At 44.0% G+C, this 12,604-nt stretch overlaps 1 protein-coding gene across 29 annotated transcripts in view; it reads left to right on the plus strand.

The window, feature by feature from the left end:
* The first annotated feature begins 3,793 nt into the window (after window positions 1–3,793).
* NRXN1 (neurexin 1) overlaps window positions 3,794–12,604 on the plus strand; it is a 670,738-nt gene continuing 661,927 nt past the window's right edge. For 16 of the 29 annotated variants that reach the window (XM_015621254.2, XM_015621260.2, XM_019005992.2 and 13 more), the window contains exon 1: window positions 4,556–5,294. In XM_015621254.2, coding sequence (XP_015476740.1) covers window positions 4,556–5,294 — 739 coding nt within the window. Of the gene's footprint in view, window positions 5,295–12,604 lie in introns of all 29 variants that reach the window. The other 13 variants (XM_015621249.2, XM_015621250.2, XM_015621265.2 and 10 more) reach the window with 1 other exon arrangement.

The following is a 12,604-nucleotide window of genomic DNA, read 5'->3' on the forward strand; positions in this document are numbered from 1 at the left end:
GCGGCGGCGCGGAGGAGCGGCCCCGCTCCGCCGCGGCGGAGCCGGTGGTGGCGGCGCGAGAGGCTGGTGGGTTCGCGCGCGGCGTTGTGGAGAGGTGGATGGCGAGGAGAGGAGATGGGGGAGCGGAGGTGTAAGTTAAAGGTTGGATGCGGTGATTTATTGCCCCTTGCCAAGGCGCGGGGAGGAGGGGAGAGCGGGTCTGCGAGACTTGAGCGATAAAATCAATCTGCTGCATGTTCTCCCTGGCGTGAGCTGCCGTGGTGAAACGCGAAGCCGGGGCAGCGGTGGGATATCGCAATATTATTGTTATTTATCGGCGGCGGTCTGAAAGAGACGAGGGGCTTGTGCGGGAAGTGCATTGGTAATTTGGGACATTTTCTATTGTGTGCCAGAAGAAAGAGGGCACTCGGCTTCTTCGATATGTGTTTGAAACTGTTCAGGTTCCTGCTGATGGTGTGCATTTTTGAAGGGGTAGAAATTATATCATAAGCATATTAAAATAAAGACATCTGCAAGACTGGAAGGGGAGCAAAATCGATCATTCCAGCCGCTTTGGAAAGAATTTGATTCTAGAAATTACGTAGAAATGAAAGGAAAAGATTAATGGTGCTGCTAAGTCTGCTTTTGAATTAGAGCGCTTCTCCCTTTGGCTGCAGCAAGGTTGTTTTTCAGATCCTTTTATTTCATCCGGTAATTTGTGAACTCTGGTCTTCCCCGCACCCAGAGACAATGCTCTGTATTTCATACAATAAGGATTCTGCCAAGGATTGTGCATGCCAACCGACCTGGCATTTATTAAGGATTTATTGACCTATGGGTGTCTCTCTCTCTCTCTTTTTCTAATTTGAAAAGGCTCAATCGGGGCACCTGTGACTAAATCATAATTTTTGAAGAATAAAAAATGGTTGTAAAGGGGTGGGGGAAGCATACGAATTCACTGGCGAGGCGCTGAATGCAAGAGCTACATTTATATTGGTTTGTGCATATTTCTCGCTACATATGTGTGTGTTCATGGATACATTGCTGGGAGGGATGCCTGGTACTTAAGAGCCATTTGAGATAGATTGATAGATATATAGATAGATACATAGATAGATACAAAGATAGATCGATGTTAATAAATTGTCCTCTTCCGAGAACGAAAGTGTCCCTTTGCTTTAGAAATGACTAGACAAGACTGTGCTGTTTATTGGCAATGTGTGAATTATATCGGCAGTAATAAATAAGCAATTGTTTCTTCGCTTATTTTTTCCTCGGGTCTTTCTCCTTGCTTTTACAGTCTTTCCATCTCTCTTTCTTTTTTTTTTATCTACTATTTAATTTTTATTTTTTTTTATTTCTCCCCCCCCTTTTTTTTTTTTTTTTTTTTTTTTGTCTTCTTCTTTTCCCTTTCTCTTCCCCCCTCTTGCCGCCGCTGCTTGCTGCTGTGTGTGTGTGAGTGAGGGGGCAGGCAGGCGCTGCAGCCAGCGGCAGGCAGCGGGCAGGGATGCTCGCGAGGTGGGATCCCCGCGCGGCGGCTCTCCGCGGACACCTGTAGGGATCGCTCTGGCACGCACGGCGGCCGCGCACACACTCACTCACTCACACCGCGTCCTTGCCTGGCTCCCCCCACCCTCCTCCCCACCCCTGGTAGACGCCACGGGCTCCTGGCACCCTCCGGCTCCTGCGCCCCGCTCACAGAGGCGCAAACCCCTTCCCTTCCCTCGCCCCGCTCCTCCCAAAGCCGCGGCGCCCGCCCCGCGCACCTTGCGCCCCCCTCCCCGCCGCGCCTCCCGCATTCCCTGCCCACCGCCCCTTCCCCCGAGGGCCAGCCCAGCCCCGGCAGCTGCCCGGTAACCCCCGGGAACACACACACCCCGCGCCCCTTCCCCAAGCACCCCGTCTCCACAAACCTCCCCTTCCCCCACTCCTCACCCCATCACACACAGCCCCCTTCCTCCGTGTCATTGTCCCCGGGCACGCACGCCGTGTCTTACACCGCCGGCCAGCACCCGGCTGGCTCCCCGCGCCCCCCACGCACCCCAAATCCGCTCCATCACCACCTCCTTCCCCTCGGCCGCCCGCGGGTCCCCTCCCGCCCTGGTGGCAGCTCTGGGCCCCCGTCCGGAGCGCAGCCCCGCGGCGGCGCGCAGGGATCAGCGGCGGGGCCGCTCCCGCTCGGGCGGGCGCGGGCAGCGGGCGCCGCCGCCCCGTCGGGCCGCGCAGGGCGGAGCTGTTCCGGGTGCTGAAACAGGAGCGGCCGCTCGGCACGGTGCCGCAAGCCAGAGGCGCCCCTGCCCTCGGCCACCGCCGCGCCCGGGAAGGCCTTTGGGGAGCGGGGCTGCGGGGGCTCCCGCCGCGGACCCTCCCGGGAGCTGCCGGAAAATCCCTCGGCTGGTAGCGGCGTTGCCGGAGGTGGCTCCCGCCGGGGGACGGGGAGGGCGTGGAGGAAACCTGGGGTCTGCCTGCTGCTGGTGGGCACGCCTGGCCCCTGCCCGCGAAGTTTGGGGGTTCTCCTGTCCTCCCTTTTGCTGCTCTTGCCCGCCTCACGTGTGGCAAATAATAAAAATAATCGTGTTGACATTTAGAGGAATGAAATTAAATATAGAGAGAGTAGGAGGTGACTTAGCAGCTCTGAACGTGTCAGGTGCAGGCAGATGAGGTGTGTGCCTGTTTTTAAAACGTTTCTCCCTGGCAGGGTCATCTCTGCAGCCCCTCTCCCCACACATACACACACACATACACACACACATACCCCAGCTCAGAAGAGGGCTTGGCAGCAGCTCTGGCCATGCTATTGTGTTTGCCTAAGTGCTGCTGGCAAAGAAATGTAAGGGAGGGGAAGGGGAAGCGATGAGTGAGGGAGGTGTTGGAGATCCTCTCCTCCATCAGGAGAGGTCTGATAATACACAGCTTCCAGAAAAGATACAGCAGCTCTGGGGGAGAAGAACAGCCTCTCTGCTGAAACATTTTGGATGTAGAGACCTCTTCAGAGGATAAGGGTGAACTGTGGCATACGCATAATTTTGAAAACAGAGGAGTTGTTCTCTCCTTGTTCTCTTAAACAAGGGCAGCTGAGTAAATATACGTAAAATACTGCAACCCATTTCAGAGGACTAGCACCTGGGATTAGCTGATCTGCATTGTGAATAATGTCAACATCAGAGCTGGCTTGAATTGGATTTTCCCTGCCACAGCAGAAAATACCAGCCCCAGAAGAAACCAGGTGGCAGAGAAAAAAATGTGATATGAAATTTTTGAAAAGCCTTCTAAGAAACTATTGCAATTCTTCCTCACCCCAGGAAAAATAAACCATTAGGAGTGCCATGCATGCTGAAGCTTGTCAGGTCCTGCTGGGAGCTTAGGCCACTTTATTTTTTTGACCTGTACTGGAAACAACCAGAACTGGGCTTCATCTGTATGACTAGGACCCTGTAGCTTCACAGGTGATGGTGTTTTCACAAATAAATTAAAATAAATTGTAGAATAAACACCATCTTTTCTGTTTAACATTGTTGTTGTAGTAATAAAATGCACTACTAAAATATGTGCAACTTTTGGAAAGGTAAGTAGTTTACGCTCAGATTATAGCATAAAAATGTAATCAAGTATAAAATAATGTTAAGATTTGTGTTTAGCACTGCAGCCCATTACAATTTCTCAGTAACTCCAAGATTACAGCAGCATTTTCCTAATCTCCAACACCAGTTGAAATGAAAAAAAATAATCACAAACGTTCACTATTGATCAACTTTGTGATTCAACATGCTATTAGTTGTCATTTCTTATTATTCTGTTTCAATTCCTTGCAGATTAGAAACAAAAACAATAGAGGAAAATCACCCCCCTGGATCTTAGCCTTGGCCTTTTTCAAGCAAAGAGAAGAGGAGCTGCCAGGCTTTGTATGTCAAGTGGCCACTCGGCTGTTTGACAGCTTCTGGGTTTCAACCCCATTGGGATTGAGGCAGCTCAAGCAACCACGAGCAATGAGTCCTGTCGTCTGCTGACGCTGCTCTAGCACCATGGCAGACAGGCTGTGATATGACAAGAGGATCCATCCTAGGGAGGCGGCGTTGGGATCCATAATTGGCTTCCTGGGAAACTACAGCTGGTGGAGAGGATGTAACAAGAGGCACGCATGTGCCAGGATATTGCTACAGCCTTGCCGAGCTGGTGGATCCACTTGGAGAAGAGTTTTGCCACCGATCTTGGGTTTTTTCCTGATTTGGTAATGTTGGCTTTGGGGAAAATTTCTGCCGACTCACCCACCCCTGGACACCTTTTGCGGAGCGTGGCCGGCCAGTGAAGAGACCCAACGGCGCCTTACCCCCACCGCGGGTCCCCTCCGGTGGCCCCTGGCACCATCTTGTGCCCAAGCCCGTCCCGCGGGGCAGCTGCAGCCCCCCGCCCCGGGGAGTCTCCCACAGTGACCCCCGCACCCGGGGCGGGGGTGAGCGTGCCCGAAGCTTCCAGCGCGGCCGGCGCCCGGCAAGATTTTACCCTGTCTGCCGCCGGGGCCCCGGTGCCGCCCCCCGCCAGCCCTGCCGCCCCGCTCGCCCGCCCCAGGCCGCGCAGGATGGGGGCGGTGCTGGTGCGGCGCGGGGGCTGCCTGCTGCTCTGGCTGGCCCTGTTGCTGGGCTGCTGGGCCGAGCTGGGCAGCGGGCTGGAGTTCCCGGGTGCGGAGGGCCAGTGGACCCGCTTCCCCAAGTGGAACGCCTGCTGCGAGAGCGAAATGAGCTTCAACATGAAGACGCGCAGCTCCAGCGGGCTGGTGCTCTACTTTGATGACGAGGGTTTCTGTGACTTCCTGGAGCTCATCCTCACCCAGGGAGGGCGGCTACAGCTCAGCTTCTCCATCTTCTGCGCCGAGCCTGCCACCCTGCTCTCGGACACGGCGGTCAACGACAACCTGTGGCACGCCGTTGTCATCCGCCGCCACTTCAAGAACACGACGCTGATCATCGACCGAACCGAGGCCAAGTGGGTGGAGGTGAAGTCCAAACGGCGGGACATGACTGTCTTCAGCGGGCTCTTCCTAGGAGGGCTCCCGCCGGAGCTGCGGTCGGCGACGCTAAAGCTGACGCTCTCCTCCGTCAAGGACCGGGAGCCCTTCAAGGGCTGGATAACAGACGTGCGGGTGAACTACACGCAGACGTCGCCGCTGGAGAGCCAGGAGGTGCGGCTGGATGACGAGCAGAGCCGGCTGTGCGCCAGGGACGACGTCTGCCTCAATGGGGGCGTCTGCTCGGTGCTCAACGACCAGGCCGTCTGTGACTGCTCCCAAACGGGCTTCCGAGGGAAGGACTGCAGTGAAGGTAAGGGGCCATTTCAGCTCGCCCCATTGCCCCCCATCGCTCTGTGGAGGGGACGGGTCGGAGGCCAGGCCTGCATGAGGTTTCATCTGTATGAGTGGATCTTCCTCCCTCCCCTCCCTTCCCACCGTGTCCCCAGCTCCCCTCTTCCCCACCTTCTCCTCCATGTCTTCCGTGTGTCTCTGTGGCCAACCATGGTGCCATCACTCTTCTGTTCTCTGCGAGGCTGGGTGAGAGGAGGAAGAGGATGTTATCTGAGCATCTTCCGGAGGCGGGGTGGGATTTGGGGTTGTTCTGGGTAAAGGAGAGATGGGTGCTGGGTACCAGGTGTCACCCAGATGGCAGGGGGTGGCTGGAACCGTGCTCGGTGGGAGCTGAGGGAGGGGATGTGCATGCCTATCACAAGCAGCTGGTGGTAATTAATTTGGGGAGCAGGGGAAGTGATGCTGGGAATAATTTAACTGGATTGAGTGCAAAGATGACCTGGGTTTGGTTTTGTAGGGTAGAGGAGACCCAGAGTCTACTTTGTATTTGCCTCTGCTATGTCATTGAAATAAAATCAGTGATTTATTTGTGAATTCCTTAAATTGTGGCCGGGGAGGAAGGGGATTAAACAGAGGATTATGTTTTTACATGGATGTGAATAGTACTGCTTTGCAAAGTATTTAGCAATTCACCATGCCAGTTAGACAGGGAGAACACAAAAGGGCAAAGGGGAAGTACATACTCCAAGACCACAAAATGACTGAGTAGTTTTACCAAGGAAGAGGGAACCTAGAAAAACAGCAGTTTCCTTAATCCATCTACAAATAAATCACTGGGTAAAATATGATTCATATTCAGTGCCCATTGTTTTTGGCAAATGGAAAGAATGTGAACGTTTACTTTGCAGATGCATGCAGGACTCTTGTTTTTATTATTTTGTTAGTAAATGTACCATTGCTTGCAGCTCCTTAGGCATAGAAATTACATATGTTGTGTATCTAGAACAGGACGTGAAGGTGTATAAATAAAATAAGAGCAAATGTATCAAGGGAAAATACGATTATCATGTCAAAATTGGAGAGCAAAGACCTAAGTTTAAAATGTAAAAGGTAAATATGAATAAGATATTATCAAGGCCAAATTAAGATTTTCACTGAGTGGCTGCATGACATTTATGGCTGAATAATTTGCCTTTAGCATTTCTATCAGATTTCACTCGTTATAAGAAAGAAAACATCATTTGTGACTGTGCTTTATTATGTAACACCTTCTATCCTTAGTGTCAATACTCAAAATGCTACAGTCATTCTGCATCCTGTTTACTTTATCAGCTGTTTATCTCTCATCTGCCATTTGTGAAAAATTCAAACCTTATTAACACTTTAAATAATATTTGTAGGAGCAAATAACAGTTTCAGAAAATTAGTCAGTTGTACTTTCAATTGCACCCATTCCCAGAAACTGTAAAATTAAATATCTTTTATATTAGGTAAAACATCTCAATTGATTTAGTTTTTGGGTATCAGTTTTTATGATATGATACTACATAATCTATAGGTGTATGGACAATACTGAGTTGCCTTACCATCTCTGAGTTAGGCCCTATTGTAAAGAAAAAGAAAATTATGGTGGTGCAGCAGCTTTGCTAAAGCAATAATGGTAATTTAAGTATTATTAATACTATTATACATTTATATGCCCTTTACACTAAAACATGGTTTAGTTATTTGAAGTTATTTTGCACATATAATACTTATGTGTAAGAGTTCACATAATTGCATGTAATATCAGTCAGATAAATTATTGCCTTTACATAATAATAGGTTCAGTGGCTATTTTTAAGGAACATTTTTATGTTTAGATCAAATGTTAGTGAAATACATATGTATATTTATATTTAGTGAACATTGTATGGAACCTTTAAGAAGAAGACACTCAAAATAACATTTAGAATCCCCCTCCAAATTAAGGTAAAATGCTGACTTCATTTAAATGTTAGGGATTTTGCATTTGACATAGGTGGGATCAAGATTCTCCTCACGTGTCCCTTGACTACAAAGAAGCCTCATAAAATAATACCAAGACTTATAATTTTAGCAGAAAATATTCAGATTCTGATTTAATTTGAAGCAGAAGGCAACATTTGCCCTGACAACAACATAAATGAAACTAACATTGCAGTTTATACCTGTTAATTGAGAAAAGGTAGCAACTGACAGTTCTGTCAGTCAAGTTTTGATTAAGGGATTAAAAGTTACTCATATGTGCCAGCAAAGATGTTGGACTATTATAAATTATTTTATAATTATTCTAAGAAACAGAAAAGGCAGAAGGACAAGTAAAGCCTTTAGATCTGCCAAGAAAGGAAACTTGGCTTCTTCTCTTTAGTTTTTTGTAGCCAACATAGACATTAAGCTGTTGAACTTTGGTCTTTTGTTCCCAGAATGTGTAAATTTCCCACAAGCCTTAGAAAGACATTGCCATTGCTAGGGGATCATCTCAGGCTGCAATTATCTGAAGGGGTTTTTTTTTGAGTTTTCACTCCTACCCTTGTTTTGTTTTTTGTATAAAAATGATTTTAGATAGAAAAAAACCCAACTTTTCATTTTTATTTGAAATTCTAGCCATGTGTCCCTTGATACCTTTTCTTTAAAGGTGAAAGATGGTCATTAAATTCTATTTTCCTTGGATTTTTTAAATTTGTATTTAATTTTTTTTATTTTTTTTGTCTTGGATTTGTTGTTCGGTATCTCTGCTGTGTGGTAAAAACACAGAGCTCCTCAGTGTAATGAGGAATGTAGGAATTAAGATCAACAACAATAAACAAAACATTTTCAAAATTTTCTACCCTGACTTGCATGTTTAGGAATTAAAAAGTAATAGATTTAGAGTCAAAGTTTCATGTCTTAAGCTGCCATTTTAAACACAAGTTCACTTATTTTCAGGAGAAAATCTGATGGGTTATTTTTCCCAGATTTTCATCTTTGAGAAGCTTATTAATGATCCCTGAAGTAATTTTTTTTTCTTGTAAGAATGAAGTTCCATGAAGTTTTGGGTTGGGTTTTATTGTTTTGTTTTGGTTTGTTTTTGTTTTGTTGTTTTTTAAACCCATAGTAATATAAATTATTTCCAATGGGCTTAACTGCTTTTATACCTAAATCAGGAGTAGCTTCATTTATGTTTTCTGAACTGCACCACTGTGAGATCAGTGCAAGCTAGGAAAGAACCATTCAGTCATTCCTTTTGTTCCAGGAGGATCTAACTTCTCTTCAGTGGGAGCACTGGCATAAACCACAGAAAAAGGACTGGAATTTTTGCTTAAATTTACAAGGATGTGTAGTCCATAGCAAAGAAAAATATGATCTCTGGCAGTTCTCTGGTTGAAAGGCCCATGAGTAAAAACACTACAAGAGCCTTCTAAAACAGAAAATAAAATCTCTGCTTTGTACTGAAGGAGGCAAGGTTATGTTATTCCACATAATAATAGTGACTCAGTAGAAGGAAAAATACACAAAATTATAATGAATTTTATTAGGAATATGACTAGCATTGAAATAAACCCTGACTGCCATATCAATTTTCTGTTAGGTTTTTTGACATATATTTCAATCTTCTATTCAGTGAAAATTACAGTATTTCTTGAGAGTACTCAAATTGGTGTGGCTTGATTCTGTGATAAAGAAAGATTTTTATTAAAAAGACCAACTTTAAAGTCAGATTTTTAGTGCATTAAGTCAAGGTCCTAGAAGGTAAGGAAAATACATGGTTCGTATCAGTGAACCTCCATATTACTCTTCTAATTTTGCTCCTTAAAAAATTTCAAAGCAACAACAACAAAAAATTTACCTATTAAATAATTAAAATAGTGACCTCTGGATTTTAGACAAAAAAAAAAAAAAAAAGGATAATTTTCCTGTCATCCTCATTTATATAAATCAGCCTTGTCCAATATCTGAGAAAGTAAGCAGGTAGCTCTAAAAGAGGTAATAAAATACACATGATGCATTGAGTTGGGGGAAGTTACTCACTGATGCTAACTTCTGGTCACTCCATGCCCTTCTGCTTTTCTGCATCTCTAATGGTTTGAAAAAGTTGCAGACAGGATCCTTTATCTTTTTAACATATAGCTTCCCTATTTCTCTCAGTATTAACATCTATACAGACAAGTGTTCTGTGACTCCGAACTATTCCTGTTTATAACATGTTGTATTTTAGCTGTTCTACCGAGTTTCTGGTTCGTGAGAAAAATGAGGACTGTTCAGGCAGCTGTTCACTGTAAGAGATACTCTTCCTTGTCAGATATTCAGAAGTTGATGCCAGCTACGGTTTGAACTGTGAAAGTGATTTTTGAGGAAGTCAGTTCCAGATGTCTCAGCCTAGCCAGCATTTAGATTTGTTTGTTTGGGTTCTGAATATACTACATCAGTCTTTGTTGTATTTCCTTTTGCATGTTATCTTTTCTTAAAAAAAATCCAATATTTATATCTCCTTGAAATTTTTGATATCTTAATCCGTTTTGTTCTCTTTATGCCTTGAATGAAACATTTGAACTTCTTTTGGCATTAATTATCTATTGCAAGTTGTGTGTTGGAGTGCGATGTTGAACTCATTGCCTACAGTCAGTCTTAGCAGAGTAGTCACCATGGTCTTTATCCCTCTTGAGTCCTAGCTAAATGTACTTTGGACTAGTAAATACTGTGAACAAAACTTGCTTTTTTGATTTACACTTTGGAATCTTTATCTAGATGATTTCTATTTCTTCTGCATGCTGAATTTCTTGTCAGTGCCAGTGGCCACTGGGGTGATGTTGGTTTAGAAGGAGGGCTAGAAATGCAGCAGAGATTGTACTGAGGTTCTGGATATGTACAAACTATGTGGATAATTTAACAGTCATTATTTCACTTTATTTATTTTTTTTAAAATGGTGAATTTGTTGTCAGAGTAGAATCTTGAGAGCGGATAGTCAAGTAATCAAAAATTCGTTCTTCACTGTGTTGCATCTGTTACATTCACATTTAGTCATATGAACACCCAACCCTTATGTCAGTTTAAAGCACAATTTTGCATCATTTTCCTAATGAAATTTGATATAGTATTTTGTTTGGCAGGATTCAGCATTATTTGGTATTGATTTCAATATCTGACTCATGTAAAATCACAGGAATTTAAATACTGTTTCACTGGTAATTAGGAGTTGGCAGTCTGTTTTATATTATCTTCTAAGGAGGTTTTTTGTTGAGTATTACTAATCCTTTCAAAATGCTGATATTGAAATACTTAGAGCCTAGATCTTGGTACTCCAGGTAAATAATAATTTAAATAGTGATGTTGTTGTTGTTTCCCTTTGGGCCCAGTTAAGGTCCTTGTTAAATTTATATTTTATATTATATTTTATATATTGTGAATTATAGACAGCTAATACACTAGAAGAATTTATATCTAGCACCATAGGACCTTGTGCCAGATTGGTCAGATTCATTCAGAATTTCAAAATAATATATGTTAAAATTGCCTATGTTTTGATACAATTTCACTTAATCTTTTGTCTCCGCTGAGGGCTGGCTCCCTGGGAGTCTTTTAACAGTAGATGCTAGCCATGGATTTGTGGGATTTTACCCCATCATCATTACTGACCTGATGGACAAGAATGGGGAAACAGGCAATTAAAAATGAGTTTCTGATAGAAATATTATGTAGAGGCTAACATTAACATATGCAGGTTGGAGGGTTCATGCTTCTTTTAGTAAACATATTAAAATTGTTTGGTAAAGTGAAAAAGAAAGCTTCATCTATCTATTCACTATCTGTCTTGGTGAATTTAGTATGATGTTATATCTATCAGAAAGCTTGGTGTTCCTTTTAGAAAACATGCAACCATACTAGTTTCTGGAAAAATGCTCTTTCCTGTTTGTTGTGCTGTAGTTGAAACTTGTGTACCTTCATAAACACACGATTTTCCAGAATAGTGAAGGGCATTTGGAGGTGTTGAATACCTTTGTGAACCTGAGGACTAAATTGTAGAGGCCAAATATACTACTTTCAGAGAATGATTGGTTAGGGTGTAACAGACATACCTTTAATACTGTTGTTATATATAGAATTGACTAGCAAAGTCAGGAGAAATAATCCTTTGCTGCCTTTATTTAGTTCTACACTGATCTGGGATCATAATTTAATATTTAGCAGAAGATGTGCACTTTCTTGAGTGGCAGTTTCTCCTGTACCTTGGTGATGTATCTGGGTGTATCACAAGCACTTCACCAGCCTGGATTATATTGTCGTGTATGCAGAACTCAATTTCTCAGCTCAGGTGCTCTTCTGCCAAGCTAAAAAGTAGTTGTATGCAGTGAAATCATGCAAATGTGTAGCCATTCTCCTGGATCTTGGAGTAGAATCAGTAGGATCAATGAGTGCTTCAGTGAACAAAATACCTGCAGTAGCTAATGAAGTAATGAAGTAGGAAAACCCACACAGTTTTGACAGGACGTTGCTTTCTCAGTGCCCCTGGCCAGTTCACACCACTTTTTCAGTTTTCCTTCTAATCTGTAAAGTTAAACTACTCCATACAGGAGCTTCTGGTAGCTCTTTTTCCTGGTCATCAGATACTTGAAAGATCAGAATTTCTATTAGGGATGTAGGAGAGGAAGACCTGAAGGTCCCTTTACTATTGTGCAACCACTTTAGTCTACAGAACTGATAATTGTTAGTTGGCTTTGAAGTTGCAGGCCTTCCTACTGCCTATCCATAGATGAGTGTTCAGAATAGTGGGGTTTTTCTTGCTTTTTTGTCTGCCACTGACTGCCATTGTTCTCACTAGACCCTGGAAATGATGTAGCTTGTCATCTGCCAGCCACTTCTTTGACAATTCAGCTCTTCTCATGGTCTCAGCAGTTCTCATCCTTTGCAATGTTACACCTGTATAAAAGTCATCCTTATTACTAGAAAAGGATCCTTATTACTGTAGAAGGATCTAGGATTTAGTGTCTGAGGAGAGTGAGGAACTCTTGCTCCTAGTCAATGACCACATAATTTTTTAGTTTCATTCTCTCCCATTTTCAATGAAAAGTCTGAAGGTGAAAGTGAGAGGTAGCCTCAGTTATGCCTTGTTTGAGCTTGTCAAGAAATGAGACAAAGGTAACTGGCAGCTGTCTGCAAGAACAGGATTCTGTGATAAAATTTTAGATTTCTTTAATGCTATGGAGTGTATTAGGAACCTAAAATTACTTAGTTATGTCCTAAGAAGCAGCAGATTTGGCATCTTTTAGATATCTGAAAAATATGTGATCTGTTTTCATTTTCCACTGCAGTCAGTTTGAAGTCCCATTGAC

Source organism: Parus major, chromosome 3, assembly GCF_001522545.3.
Source record: "Parus major isolate Abel chromosome 3, Parus_major1.1, whole genome shotgun sequence".
NCBI classification, from domain to species: domain Eukaryota; kingdom Metazoa; phylum Chordata; class Aves; order Passeriformes; family Paridae; genus Parus; species Parus major.